We start from the raw sequence: 13,196 nt of genomic DNA on the forward strand, positions 1-13,196 counted from the left end.
CCCAGTTCCCAGCTTGACTTTTCCCTTTGGTTAAATGAGTTTGGCGTCCCAAAATTTAATTTCCTTTCATAGGCTTGTAACCAGAATATCTAAGGAACTCTTTCAAATAAAAATGGAAAAAAAATCCAGTAGAGAAGGGCAAGAAAGTTGAGCAGGTATTTAAAAAGTTGGCATCTAACAACCAATAAAAGGAAAATTTTAACTAAACTCAATGACATACTGCTACACACCCACCGGAATGGTTGACATTAAAAGGCCAGCTGAATAATGATGAGAAATGGGAATACTCACTCTGCTGATGGACATGTAAATTGGTAAAATCACTTAGGAAACCAATTTGACACTATCAGTAAAGTTGAAAGCATATGTTTATTCCAGTGGCCTAGCGATTCTGCTCCTAAGTACAACCCCAGAGTAAATTTGTTACAGATACTCCCCCTGGCATGGATAACAGTGTCCCTAGCTGCAATGTTTTTAGAAGCTCCAAAATCCCCAAACTTAATAACACAAATGTCCACTAGCAGCAAAATGTATCAGTTGTGGAATATTTACATGACAGAATCCTATGCATTAATGAAATGGGATGAGCTGCAGTTACACGCAACACCATGTGAATCTCAGATTGCTGATGGCCAGGCATGGTGGCTCACGCCTGTAATCCCAACACTTTGGGGGCCAAGGTGGGTGGATCATGTGAGGTCAGGAGTTTGAGACCATCCTGGCCAGCAGGGTGAAGCCCCGTCTCTACTAAAACTACAAGCAGAGCCTGGTGGCTCATGCCTGTATTCCCAGCTACTCAGGAGGCTGAGGCAGGAGAATTGCTTGAACTGGGGAGGCAGAGGTTGCAGTGAGACAAGATTGCGCCACTCCAGCCTGGGCAACAGAGCGAGACTCCGTCTCCAAAAAAAAAAACAACAAAAAAAAGTTTCAATATGAGCAAAGAATACATTTTGTGTGTTTCTATTACATAAAGTTCAAAACCAGGCAAAAGTACTGCTTGGGGATTCATAATTAGAAGTTAAGGTGTAAAGAAAAGCAAGGAAGTAATTGCCCCACATTTGGGTCAGTGGTCACCCCCGGTTGGGTTTACCCCAGGGAAGGGAGGCAGCAGTGATGAAATGTGTAGGGCTGGACCCTGAGGGATGGCAATATCCTGTTTCTTGACTTGAGTGACAGTTCGTCTTACAAGTTGTATATTTGTTTTTCTGTATGTTGTATTTCACAGTGAATTTTTTTTTCTTTTTACATAAAAACACCTCCCCGTAACTGCCTTCGCCTGCCCTGCCCTAGGTACTCCCCTTCCCCGCCCCTCCCTAGCACCACCACTGCACCAGAAGAGCGTTCACTCTGCTCCCATTTTTCCTAGCCTAACTCTCACTCACAACACAAACTTCTCCTCCTTCCCCAACTCTAGCGTCACCAGTAACCTCGTAGCTGGCAAGTCAAGTGAACCCATGACCTCATTCTATAGACTCCTCTGTCCTGTCGGGGTCTTTTCTGTTGACTTGTGGTTCTACTTTTCCTTGACTTCTCCAGATCACCCCTCTCCTGGTTCTGCTGCTCTTTCTCTCCCTGCAGCTCCCTGCTTCATTCTCTGACATCTCTAACTTCCCCACTCCATAAGCGCTGCTGTTTCCCAGGCTTCCCTCACAGTGGTCTTATCCATGCTCATATTGCTCATATCTATGCTAACAGCTCCCAAATGTGTGTCCTCTTCTGAGCTCCGGTTGAAGGTTGAACGTATGCCACAAGCTTCCTACTTCATCTCCTTCTTCATGAAGATGCTTGGAGTCAACTTAATTTCAACCAACAGGCCCCAAAGAGAACTCACTCTCCTTTTTGCTCTAACTTTATTCCAAGATTTTCTACCTAAATAAAGCCTTGTGCAGGCTGGACGAGGTGGCTCACACCTGTAATCCCAGCACTTTGGGAAGTCCAGGAAGAGGTGGGAAGATCTCTTGAGGTCAGCCTGGGCAACATAGCCAAACCCTGTCTCTACAAATATAAAAAAATAAAAAAACTTAGCCAGTTGTGGTGGCGTGTGCCTGTAGCCCCAGCTACTCAGGAGGCTGAGGTCGAAGGACCGCCTGAACTCAGGAGTTGGAGGCTGCAATAAACTATAATTGTGCCACTGCACTTCAGCGTGGGTGACAGAGTGAAGCCTGTCTCTATTTAAAACAATAGCAATAAATAAATAAGGGGAATCACTTCCAAGTTGACATCCCAAGCTGGAAGCATTGACTCCACACTATCCTTAAACTACTCAGCATCAAAAGCTACTATTATTATGTTCATACTATGTGCCAGGCACTGTTTTCACAAGTATGTATATACATATGTGTGTGTGTGTGTATATATATAATGTCCATCATACATACATAATATTAGCTTATTTAATTATTTCAACAATCCCAAGATAGGTACCATTATTATGCTATTTTACAGAGGAGAAAACAGAAATCGTCAGAGCCAGAGCAGCATTTACAGCCTCATCTTTACTCCTGAATTTCATTGTGGAGGGGCCACCTCATCAGTATTACTACCTCCACCCCAGTGTCTGCATCCACTGCCTTTAACCTTGTTTTGGATTATGACAGTAACTTCCCAACAGATGTCCCAGCTACACACAAATCTCTCTCCATTTGCAAGCACTTTCAATGTGACCACTAAAGTAATATTAAAAAAAAAAAAAAAAAAATCAGCCTGGCGTGTTGGTTCACACCTGTAATCCCCAGCACTTTGGAAGCCTGAAGCAGGCAGATCGCTTGAGCTCAGGAGTTTGAAACCAGCCTGGGCAACATGGTGAAACCTCATTTCTACAAAAAAATACAAAAATTAGATCAGGCACCGTGGCTCACACCTGTAATTCCAGCACTTTGGGAGGCTGAGGCGGGTGGATCATTTGAGGTCAGGAGTTTGAGACCAGCCTGACCAACATTGTGAAACCCTGTTTCTACTAAAAATACAAAATATTAGCCAGGTGTGGTGGCACATGCCTGTAGTCTCAGCTACTCAGGAGGCTGAGACAGTAGAACTGCTTGAACTCAGGAGGTGGAGGTTGCAGTGAGCCAAGATCGTGCCACTGCACTCCAGCCTGGGCAACAGGGTGAGACTTCATCTCTAAAACACAAAACAAAACAAAACAAAAGCTAGCCAAGTGTTGTGGTGCATGTCTGTAGTCCTAGCTATTCAGGAGGCTGAGGTGGGAGGATTGCTTTAGCCTGGGAGGTCGAGGCTGCAGTGAGCTGAGATCATACCACAGCACTCCAGCATGGGTGACAGAGTGAGACCCTGTCTCAAAAAAAGTCACAATTTGACTGTGTAAATTCTGAGCGATTCCTTCTAAAATGCCTTAGCACACACAGAGGCCACTTGACCTGATGCCAGCCTGCCCTCTTTCCCTATACCGTGTTCCCTTCCTCCATCCCAGGCTCATGTGCTCTTCTCCTTTAGGGCTCTGAATCTGTGTACAGATAGTTCTCTCTGCTTGCGGTGCTCTGCCCACCCTGACTCCTACTGTGACCTGATCATCCTCAAATCCTCCCTCCTTTGGTGATGCTGTCACAGACTCCTCAGTTAACCCAGCTCCAACTACATATTATTTACAATGCACTTGGTGCTGGCTGGGTGTTGTGGCTCATGACTTTAATCCCAGCACTTTGGAAGTCCAAGGCAGGAGGATTGCTTGAGGCCAGGGTTTGAGACCAGCCCTGGTAAAACAAAATATAAAAAATAATAAATATAAGAATACAATGCACTTGGTGCAAACCTCCACCATTTTCCTTAACATCAATTATATTGTAATTGTATGTTTATTTCTGCCTGTCCTTCTCCTTGAGGGCAAGAAGAGCATATTATTTTTTCTTAAGTTGGTATCCCTTCTTAGAGGCGGCCATATCTAGGGGGCAGTTGATGATTCTGCTGAATAAATACATGCCTCCAAAAATTCTTGTTGAAAAGCAAGCATTGGAAGAAATAACCCAGTCACTGTTTTTAGGTGTGGGAGTCGTTGGTATGATACTCTGTTGTGTTTGAGATGCCCTGCTTAGAACCTTGAGGCCTGGGGATGCTAGCCTGTGTGTGTGTGTATGTGTGTGTGTGCATGTGTGGGTGTGTGCACACACGTGTATGTATTTTGTCCTTTCAGGCAGTTATTTTTCCTGGACTGATGGGAACATCTTGCACAAAATCAAGAGCCAGTTTGTTGACTGTTTTAAGGTTTAAAAAATATTTTAAAATAAAATAAGAAATCCTTAGATATTCTACATACACACAATACTTCAAATGCCAATCCGAATTTCTTTCATAAATAGCAAATGTCTTATTTGCAACTGCTGTTGAATGAAGTCATTTCCATCCTCAGCCATATGAGAAATAAATTACTTATTCATAGAAAACATTTGGAGGTGCAATAAAATGAGATTTGAAAACAAAACAAAACCCCAAACATTCTTTTCTATTGTTGGTTACAAAATCCTCTCTCATGTACGAAATGTGCTCTAGCTGTGAAATCCTTTCTTGGATGTGAGATCATTTCTCTCCTATAACCCGTATCACTGACTTTGTGCTCCTGTTTAACCCTTCCCCCCGGAGTACTGGCTCCATGAAAACAGCAATTGGTGCTCACTTCTTTGAGAAACAGTCCAGATGAGAGCCTGTCCCGGTAATCCATAGACAGATGTAATCATTGTACCTGCACCAAGTCTGACAGGCACAGGCCTTTTGGGAACCCACATCAGCATTTCAAGCTATGAAGGTAATTCTACTCAGTAAAATTAGAACTTTGGTCTACCAAGGGCACTCTTAACCTCTGAAGAAGAAAAATGAATTTCTAGAACAATTCACAGACTAGGACAAGCTGAATAAGTAAGTATCCTAACTTCTTTGGAAGCCCTGGTGGTATGTGAATGCATATTTAATAATGTGAGTGAAGTAGCACATATTTTACAATCAATTAATTTTCCTTCAAGAAGATAATGTAGCCAGAGAGCTGAATGTCAAACAAGGCTAGACTCATACTTATTAACTTGGTAGGAGTTATGAAGCCTCCGATTCTCTTGAAAGACAAATTGTCTTCACTGTGTTGATTTTGAAATGTAGAAATTCAAATTTAAATCAATCCAGTGAGTAAGGATGACAGGAAATTTTACAGGACTAGGAGGAATCTTCCTTTCATTTTTCCTTCCTTTTACTGGGGCAGGTGTAAGGGGATGTTTCCCCCACAAAACAGCAGTTTTGCTAGAAGACAGTGAGCGATCACCAGTGTTGTTTGCCTTCCTCCCTGGGAGCAGCCAGTTGCTGTGACATGGACCCTCTCTATTGCAGATATCTTTTCTTGCTGCCATACTTCCTCTGACTCTATCCCATTCCATCCCTTCCATTCTCTGCAATCAGAATGGGCCCCATGCTTTATACTTTTCCCCCTCACTTAGCCCTTAGAGAAGAGATCAGGATGTGCCACCCTCCAAATGCCCCTATTTTGGCACAAGAATATTTTGAACTGAAGGCTATGAAAAAGAAAGCAGACACAGAAAGAGCTCTCTGCCCTCCCCCATCCCCCATCTTCCTAAAAGCAGCACATTTATTGCTATTTCCCTTGCACAGGTGTCCGGCTCCCTCACGCAAGGAAGAGAGCGAACCTTATCGCCAGAGACAGAGATGCCACTGAGATGAATCTGCACAAACAAATCTCGATAAAATAACCCTTATCTTCCATTAGTTCAACCCTACACCCCCAGTTTATTGCCCCTAAAAGCCTAACCCTCCTTTCCTTTGTCCAGTCATTTCACTATTTGCTGCCCTTTGTTATAATGGTGTATAAGCTCCTGAGTCTATTAGGTTTTTCCACTTCTTTTCTGTGAGATTTTATTTTATTATTTTATTTTATTTTATTTTATTTTATTTTATTTTATTTTATTTTTTTGAGACTGAGCCTCCCTCTGTTGCCCAGGCTGGAGTGCAGTGGCACGATCTAGGCTCACTGCAACCTCTGCCTCCCAGGTTCAAGCAATTCTCCTGCCTCAGCCTCCCGAGTAGCTGGGACTATAGGCGTGTGCCACCACACCCGGCTAATTTTTGTATTTTCAGTAGGGATGGGGTTTCACCATGTTGGCCAGGCTGATCTCAAATTCCTGACCTCAAATGATCAGCCCGCCTCAGCCTCCCAAAGTGCTAGGATTACAGGCATGAGGCCCCGTTGCCGGCCACATGTGAGATTTTAAATATGAATAAAATTTGTGTGCCTTTTCTCCTGCTAATCTGTTTTATGTCGGTTTAATTCGCAGGCCTCAGGCACTCAACCTAAGAGGGTAGAGGAAGTTGTTTCCTCTCCTACACTTGTGACCTGTAAATGGTAACCCAATGCCTACTCATGGAGATGAGCATCACTGTGACCATGGGACAGAGGATCAAACTGGGGCTCTGGGAAGTTACAGGAACTTGTGGGTGCTGGAGTCCGGACTCCTGTCCGAGTCCTTTTACCTCCCTCTTTCCTTTCTTGGTTAGCACCTCAAAGTTTCCTTTTGCCCATCTAGCAGACCATAAAGCCCAAGGGATTGTTCGCACTTGCTCATGCAGGCTTCCCATCTTCTGCAGAGTGCCCATGCTGAGTGTCAGCTCAGGAAAGGAACCACACCTAAAAACAGCCCTGGAAATCCCCATCCCAGGTGTTTCCGACAGGTCTCCTTCTGGGTCTCTGCGGGCACCTAGCCTTGGGCTGAGCAGCATTAATCACTCAGTGAGTTTTGGTTGATGAAGTGAGACTGATTTGCGTAATCCAGCTGCTCTGGGGCAGGTACCTGGGCCATCTGACAGGGGCTCCGGGACTTGGCTTGAGTAAAAGGAACCCTGAAGCACTACCCCAGCCAGGATCTAAATCCCCCATTCTTCCCTTCTCACTAGTTCTTTGGGAAGGTGCCCGAAGATAAATAATGTACCCTTCCTGTGAGCCAGAAGGGAAAAAAGGCAGGAGAAGAAGGCTGTCTTTTTTCTAAGTGACCATAGGGATCACAACACATCGATTGAAAGAGACTTTTCAGGTTTGTCAACCCAGAAGAGCCCAAGAAGAAAAAATAATGGGCTTAAAGTGTGCCGTTAAAAATCTTATTGTCCTGATAATCTCCCTGCTTAGGTAAGAAACTTGCCAAGGCGCTAAGGAAAGGGCAGCATTTCCACTGACTTGGCCTTAAACATAAGAGGAAAGCTCTGCTCACCTGGAAACCCGTGTTGCTGTAGCCTTCAGCTCTGGGGGCTGCCGTACTCCTCAGCTCCATGCTGTTTTTGCTGCTGGCTGGCTCTGGTCTGGAGGTCCTTTGTACCTGGGAAAAAGCACCAGTCTCTGCTGATGTCAGAAAGCCACCTGCTGTTATAGGAACTTTGGCATTGCTTGCTTCAGTTTGGAAACTTCTGCAATAACCTCCTGAATGACTAGGGCTGACACCTGGTTGGGGTGGGGCAGAGAGGCAGGCGGGTTGGCGGGGTGGAGGCATCTAGTGCTGGCCCGCCCACTTTATTACTCTTTTCCTTTATCCCTATTTTTGGCATCCTATTTGCACTCCTGGGGAGAAAACTCTTGTGGTGCACAAAACAGAAAAGGACCCTTGCCCTTCCCTTCCCTTCCCTTCCCTGACCTGCCCTTGCCCTTCCTCCCTCCTTCCCTCCCTCTCTCCCTCCCTCCCTCCTTCCTTCCTTCGTTTCTTTTTTCTTCTTCTTCTTTTTTTTTTTTTTAAATGGAGTCTTGATCTGTTGCCCAGGCTGGAGTGCAGTGACACAATCTCGGTTCACTGCAACCTCTGCCTCCCAGGTTCAAGCAATTCTCCTGCCTCAGCCTCCCAAGTAGCTGGGATTACAGGTGCATGCCACCACACCTGGCTGACTTTTGTATTTTTAGTAGAGACAGGGTTTCACCATGTTGGCCAGGCTGGTCTCGAACTCCTGACCTCAAGTGATCCACCTGCCTTGACCTGCCTAAAGTGCTGGGATTATAGGCATGAGCCACCGTGCCCAGCCAGAAAAGGACATGTTCTCTATAGTCTTTAGTGAAATCCTCTGTTTTCCTGTGGGTGGTGTTAAAGACTAGGAGTGGTGGTGGGGTGGAGGGTGGGCGAACACAGGACATAAGGTCATGCTGACCTCGGTGATGACCTACTGTATACCAGGGATGGATGGATAGATAGATACATAGACAGATAGGTAGGTAAGTAAGGGTCTTGGCTCTTCAGAACAACTCCAGATTCTATACTGAAGTACAGAAAAGTTAACAATTTGTTTAGTGTCATTTAGCTAATAAAGGGATAATGAGAATTCAAATTCAAGTTTGGTTCATTCTGAAACCTTTTATTACATCCCTGCTTCAGACTGGGCTGCTTTCAAAAATCCAGCTTACAGAAATGCAGATATGTGACAAGTAAATGAAAGGTGACCAACTATTCACCTACCAAAAGTCAATAAAAGTGCTTTGTTTTCATAAAGCAATTCACTTTGCTTTATGAAAATATTAGCTGTAGAATTCTTTTAAAATAGGGATTTTCCTCCCAGTACAATTTAAAATACTGCAAAACTGTGGACAAAAGAATGGAAAGGGCCTGGTGTGGTGGCTCACGCCTGTAATCAATCCCAGCACTTTGGGAGCCCGAGGCGGGTGGATCCCTTTAGGCCAGGAGTTTGAGACCAGCCTGGCCAACATGGCGAAACTCCATCTTTACTAAAAATACAAAAATTAGCCAGGAGTGATAACGCACACCTATAGTCCAAGCTACTCGGGAGGTTAAGGCAGGAGAATTGCTTGAACCCGGGAGACACAGATTGCAGTGAACTGAAGACACACCACTGCACTCCCATCTGGGTGACAGAGTGAGACCCTGTCAAAAAAAAAGAAAAAAAAAAAGAAAAAGAAAAAGTAAGAAAATACCAAGTATTACGAGTGGTTATTTCTTGGTTGTTAATTTTATGGGAAGTTGGTGTTTTGTTTCTCCCTTAAATGTTGTTGAGTTTTCTATAAAGAGAATGATTTACTTTTGTTATTGTTAACCTAAAGGAAAAACCTGAGACAAACTTAATGTAAGTATAGAGTTTATTTGGGCTAAGTTTGAGATTGCAACTTGGGAGCACACATTCAAGTTGCTCTGAATATACACTTAGTAGCAGTTACAAGTAGATTCTTTTGTGTGTGCATGTGTGTGTGCGTGTGTGTGTGTGTCCTGTTGCCCAGGCTGGAGTACAATGGCATAATCATGGCTCACTACAGCCTTGACCTCCTGGGCTGAAGCTATCCTCCTATCTCAGCCTCCCGAGTAGCTGAGACTACAGACATGTGCCACCACCCATGGCTAAATTTTTTTTTTTTGGTGGAGATGGGGGTCTCACTATGTTGCCCAGACTTATCTTGAACTCCTGGGCTCAAGCACTCTTCCCACCTGCCTTGGCTTCCAAAAGTGCTGGGATTACAGGCACTGTGCCTGGCCACAAGTGAATTTTAAAGGAAAAGAAGGAGTTTCTGAGTTGTTTACCAATTATTTACATTAAAATAACATAAGTTATTGATTGGCTGTACATTGTTATTTGTATCACACATTCTAGGAACAGAAAGGCAGCCAGTCAGAAACAAAATGCCTTTAAAACAATTGCCCCTGGCCGGGCGCGGTGGCTCATGCATGTAATCCCAGCACTTTGGGAGGCAGAGGCGGGCGGATCACGAGGTCAGGAATTTGAGACCAGCCTGGCCAACATAGTGAAACCCCGTCTCTACTAAAAAACTACAAAAATTAGCCAGGCATGGTGGCGCATGCCTGTAGTCCCAACTACTTGGGAGGCTGAAGCAGGAGAAATGCTTGAACCCGGGAGGCAGAGGTTGCGGTGAGGCGAGACCATGCCACTGCACTCCTGCCTGGGTGACAGAGCGAGACGACATCTCAAAAAAAAAAAAAAAAAAAAAAAAAAAAATTGCCCCTTGGCACAGAGTTGGGTGGTGACTAAAGTCCAACCTTCTGTCTCTCTGGGCCTGATAGATTTTGCATTGCTCACATAGCTGGGACTGTGTGAGTTATTTTTGTTTTCTCTTTATCAGTGACTGAGGCCCAGTCTCTCTGGGCCTGATCGATTTTGCGTATCTCACACAGCTCAGACTGTGGCAGTTATTTTTCTTTTCTTGTTATCATGATACAGACTGTACAGTGTATACATAATGATTAAAGGCTTGCAGGAACCTGTGGTCTGGGTTCAAATCCTGGACTCTACCTCATAACTGTAGTCAACCACAGCTTGAGGGTCACACCTAGCCTTCTGGTGTTTTCATATGGCCCAAGAGCTAAGAATGGGTTTCAGATTTTTATATGGTTGAAAAAAATTAAAAGGAAAAATATTTCATGACACATTCAAGTTATATGAAATTCAAATTCAGTGTCTGTAAATAAAGTTTTGTCAGAACAGAAACATGGCCATTGATTTATGTATTGTCTAAGGCTACTATCATCCCATAAGGCCAGAACTGAGTAGATGTGACGAATACCACACGGCTCAAAGACAAATATCCACTACCTGGCTGATGCCTGTAATCCCAGCACTTTGGGAGGCCAAGGCAGGAGAATCGCTTGAGCCCAGGAGTTTGAGATCAGTCTGGGCAATGTAGGGAGACCCTGTCTCTACAAAAAATACAACCATTAGCCAGGTGTAGTGGTGCGTGCCTGTAGTTCCAGCTACTTGGGAGGCTGAGGTGGGAAGACTTTGGCCATGGAAATTTGGGCAAGTAACTTTGTTCTCTGTATCTCAGATTCTTCTTCCATAAAATGGAGATAATAGTACCTGAGGACTAAGCTCTGATTTTTTTTTTTTTATCTTGCCCAAATTACTATCTAAGGGGTCTGGGGAGTCATGCCCTACAAATCATAAATTCTCATGAGCTGGGTTTTTTTTTTTTTTCCCCCAGACGGAGTCTTCCTCTGTCACCCAGGCTGGAGTGCAGTGGCAGATCTCGGCTCACTGCAACCTCTGACTTCCGGGTTCAAGCGATTCTCCTGTCTCAGCTTCCCGAATAGCTGGGACTGCAGGCGTGTGCCACCATGCCCAGCTAATTTTTACATTTTTAGTAGAAACAAAGTTTCACCATGTTGGCTAGGCCAGTCTTGAACTCCTGACCTCAAGTGATCCACCTGCCTTGGCCTCCCAAAGTGCTGGGATTACAGGCGTGAGCCACCGCATCCAGCCCAGATGGGTTTTATTTAACCCTATATATCACAACTTACTTTCCAACCTGACTCTGGCAGAACATTATGAGACAAGGAAGAAAATCAAAATATTTTACCCCAAAACATGTTTCTTTGCCATATTTTGAAAAGAAAACATTGTCATCCTTTGTCTCTAAGGGCAGCCACTATAAAACTTCAAAAGAACTTTAGTTTCCACAATCTTTGTCTTAACTTGAATCTTCCCTTTCTATTAATCCCAGGTCTTTAGACAAACTCAACCAATTGTCAACCGGAAAATGTTTAAATTCACCTATAGCCTGGAAGCCCAACCCCCTCCTCCCCTTGCTTTGAGTTGTCCTGCCTTTCTGGACCAAGCCAATGTATTTCTTAAATGTATTTGACGTCTCATCCCTCTTTAAAATGTATAAAACCAGGCTGTGCCCTGACCGCCTTGGGCACATGTTCTCAGGGCCTCCCAAGTGTTGTGTCATGGGCCGTGGTCACTCATATTTGGCTCAGAATAAGTATCTTCAAATATTTAACAGAGTTCAGCTCTTTTCATTGACATACCCATTTAGAAACACTGCTGAGATGATAAAATGGGTTAATATATGCAGGGAATATTATGTGCCTGACACATAATTCAGCATCACCCAAATTTTATGATTTAGCTCTTTAGTGCTTCTTATTGATGAGACTTGAGGATTTTCATTAGTTCTTCCCCATCATTGCAGTGTGCCATAATTAGTAGTCATTGTGTTACCAAAGGCAAAAAAAATATATATATATAAAAATATATATATATATATATCTCCAAGTGGAAGGGAGCAAGAGGAGTACAGATAAATAGACAGCAAATATTTGGGAAACTTTCCTTGAGAAATTGTTAGTTGGAAGAAACCAGTTGGTGCAACCTGATATTAAAACCTTCACCAACTCAAGACTCAATCTAGTTGAAGGTTATGGACGATCCTTACTTTCTGGAGCAAAAGACAGAAATCTTCATCCTATCATTTAAAGCTTCTAATTGCAGAAACGTGACTCCAATGCCTGACAGTCTTGCAGATACTGCTTTAGGAACTTTTAAAAATGCAAGGATGTGTTTTCTTCTCCTTGGCTACAGACAAAATGTGAAAAGAATGCAACAACGTTTGGGAGCATATCATTGTGCAAGCCACAGTACTAGACAGTGTTGATTAAAAGATACAGTGACGATTAAAAGATACAGTGACCTCCCTCATCCATCTTCCAACTGTACCTGCCAGCAGGAAAAATTGACACCTAATTAGAGTAAATTGTATATACAACCATGATACTAAAATGCCAAAACAATGGTCATATCCAGAGAACTTGTCATTTAAAATTGTATGTTTCTGAAGCCTATCTTTAAAGAGGTTTCACAACCGATAAAAATTCTGACTCCTTGCAGCACCAGAATTAGTTTGATTTATGGGGCTATCATTTAAAGTGGTAATACCTTGGTAGAAGCTATGGTTCATTTTGTCCAATTAGGAAATAGAAATTGTGATCAGAAAATGAGGTGAAAGGCCTTTTCAGTTTTACAAGACTACATTTTAAACAATTCCCCAGTCATACAGAGTCATTATTTGTGAGAAATAGCTTGTACCAAGAACTAAAAATCTGTCTCTTAACTCCTCAGAATTATTTTCATCACATTGTCACTCAAACTCAATTTTAAACTTTGAAGCCATTGTGTAGCAACCAAGTCACTAGACTTTTCAGTCAAATAATTCCTATATGCCATTCTGTTCTCTAAAACTCAGCTTATAAAAATTTGTAAACTTGGCCGGGCGCGGTGGCTCAAGCCTGTAATCCCAGCACTTTGGGAGGCCGAGACGGGCGGATGACGAGGTCAGGAGATCGAGACCATCCTGGCTAACCCGGTGAAACCCCGTCTCTACCAAAAAATACAAAAAACTAGCCAGGCGAGGTGGCGGGTGCCTGTAGTCCCAGCTACTCGGGAGGCTGAGGCAGGAGAATGGCGTAAACCCGGGA

General features: G+C 43.7%; 2 protein-coding genes across 2 annotated transcripts in view; one reads left to right on the top strand and one right to left on the bottom strand.

The window, feature by feature from the left end:
* Positions 1 to 7,408, bottom strand: part of SLC28A3 (solute carrier family 28 member 3) — a 65,795-nt gene extending 58,387 nt beyond the window's left edge. The window contains exon 1 of the mRNA XM_005582042.4: positions 7,212 to 7,408. Within this exon, the coding sequence (XP_005582099.3) occupies positions 7,212 to 7,271 (60 nt within the window). The 5' untranslated portion in view covers positions 7,272 to 7,408. The remainder of the gene's footprint in view (positions 1 to 7,211) is intronic.
* RMI1 (RecQ mediated genome instability 1) overlaps positions 1 to 13,196 on the top strand; it is a 640,651-nt gene that overhangs the window by 357,346 nt on the left and 270,109 nt on the right. The window lies entirely within an intron of this gene.

Source organism: Macaca fascicularis, chromosome 15 (assembly GCF_037993035.2).
Source record: "Macaca fascicularis isolate 582-1 chromosome 15, T2T-MFA8v1.1".
Taxonomy (NCBI): domain Eukaryota; kingdom Metazoa; phylum Chordata; class Mammalia; order Primates; family Cercopithecidae; genus Macaca; species Macaca fascicularis.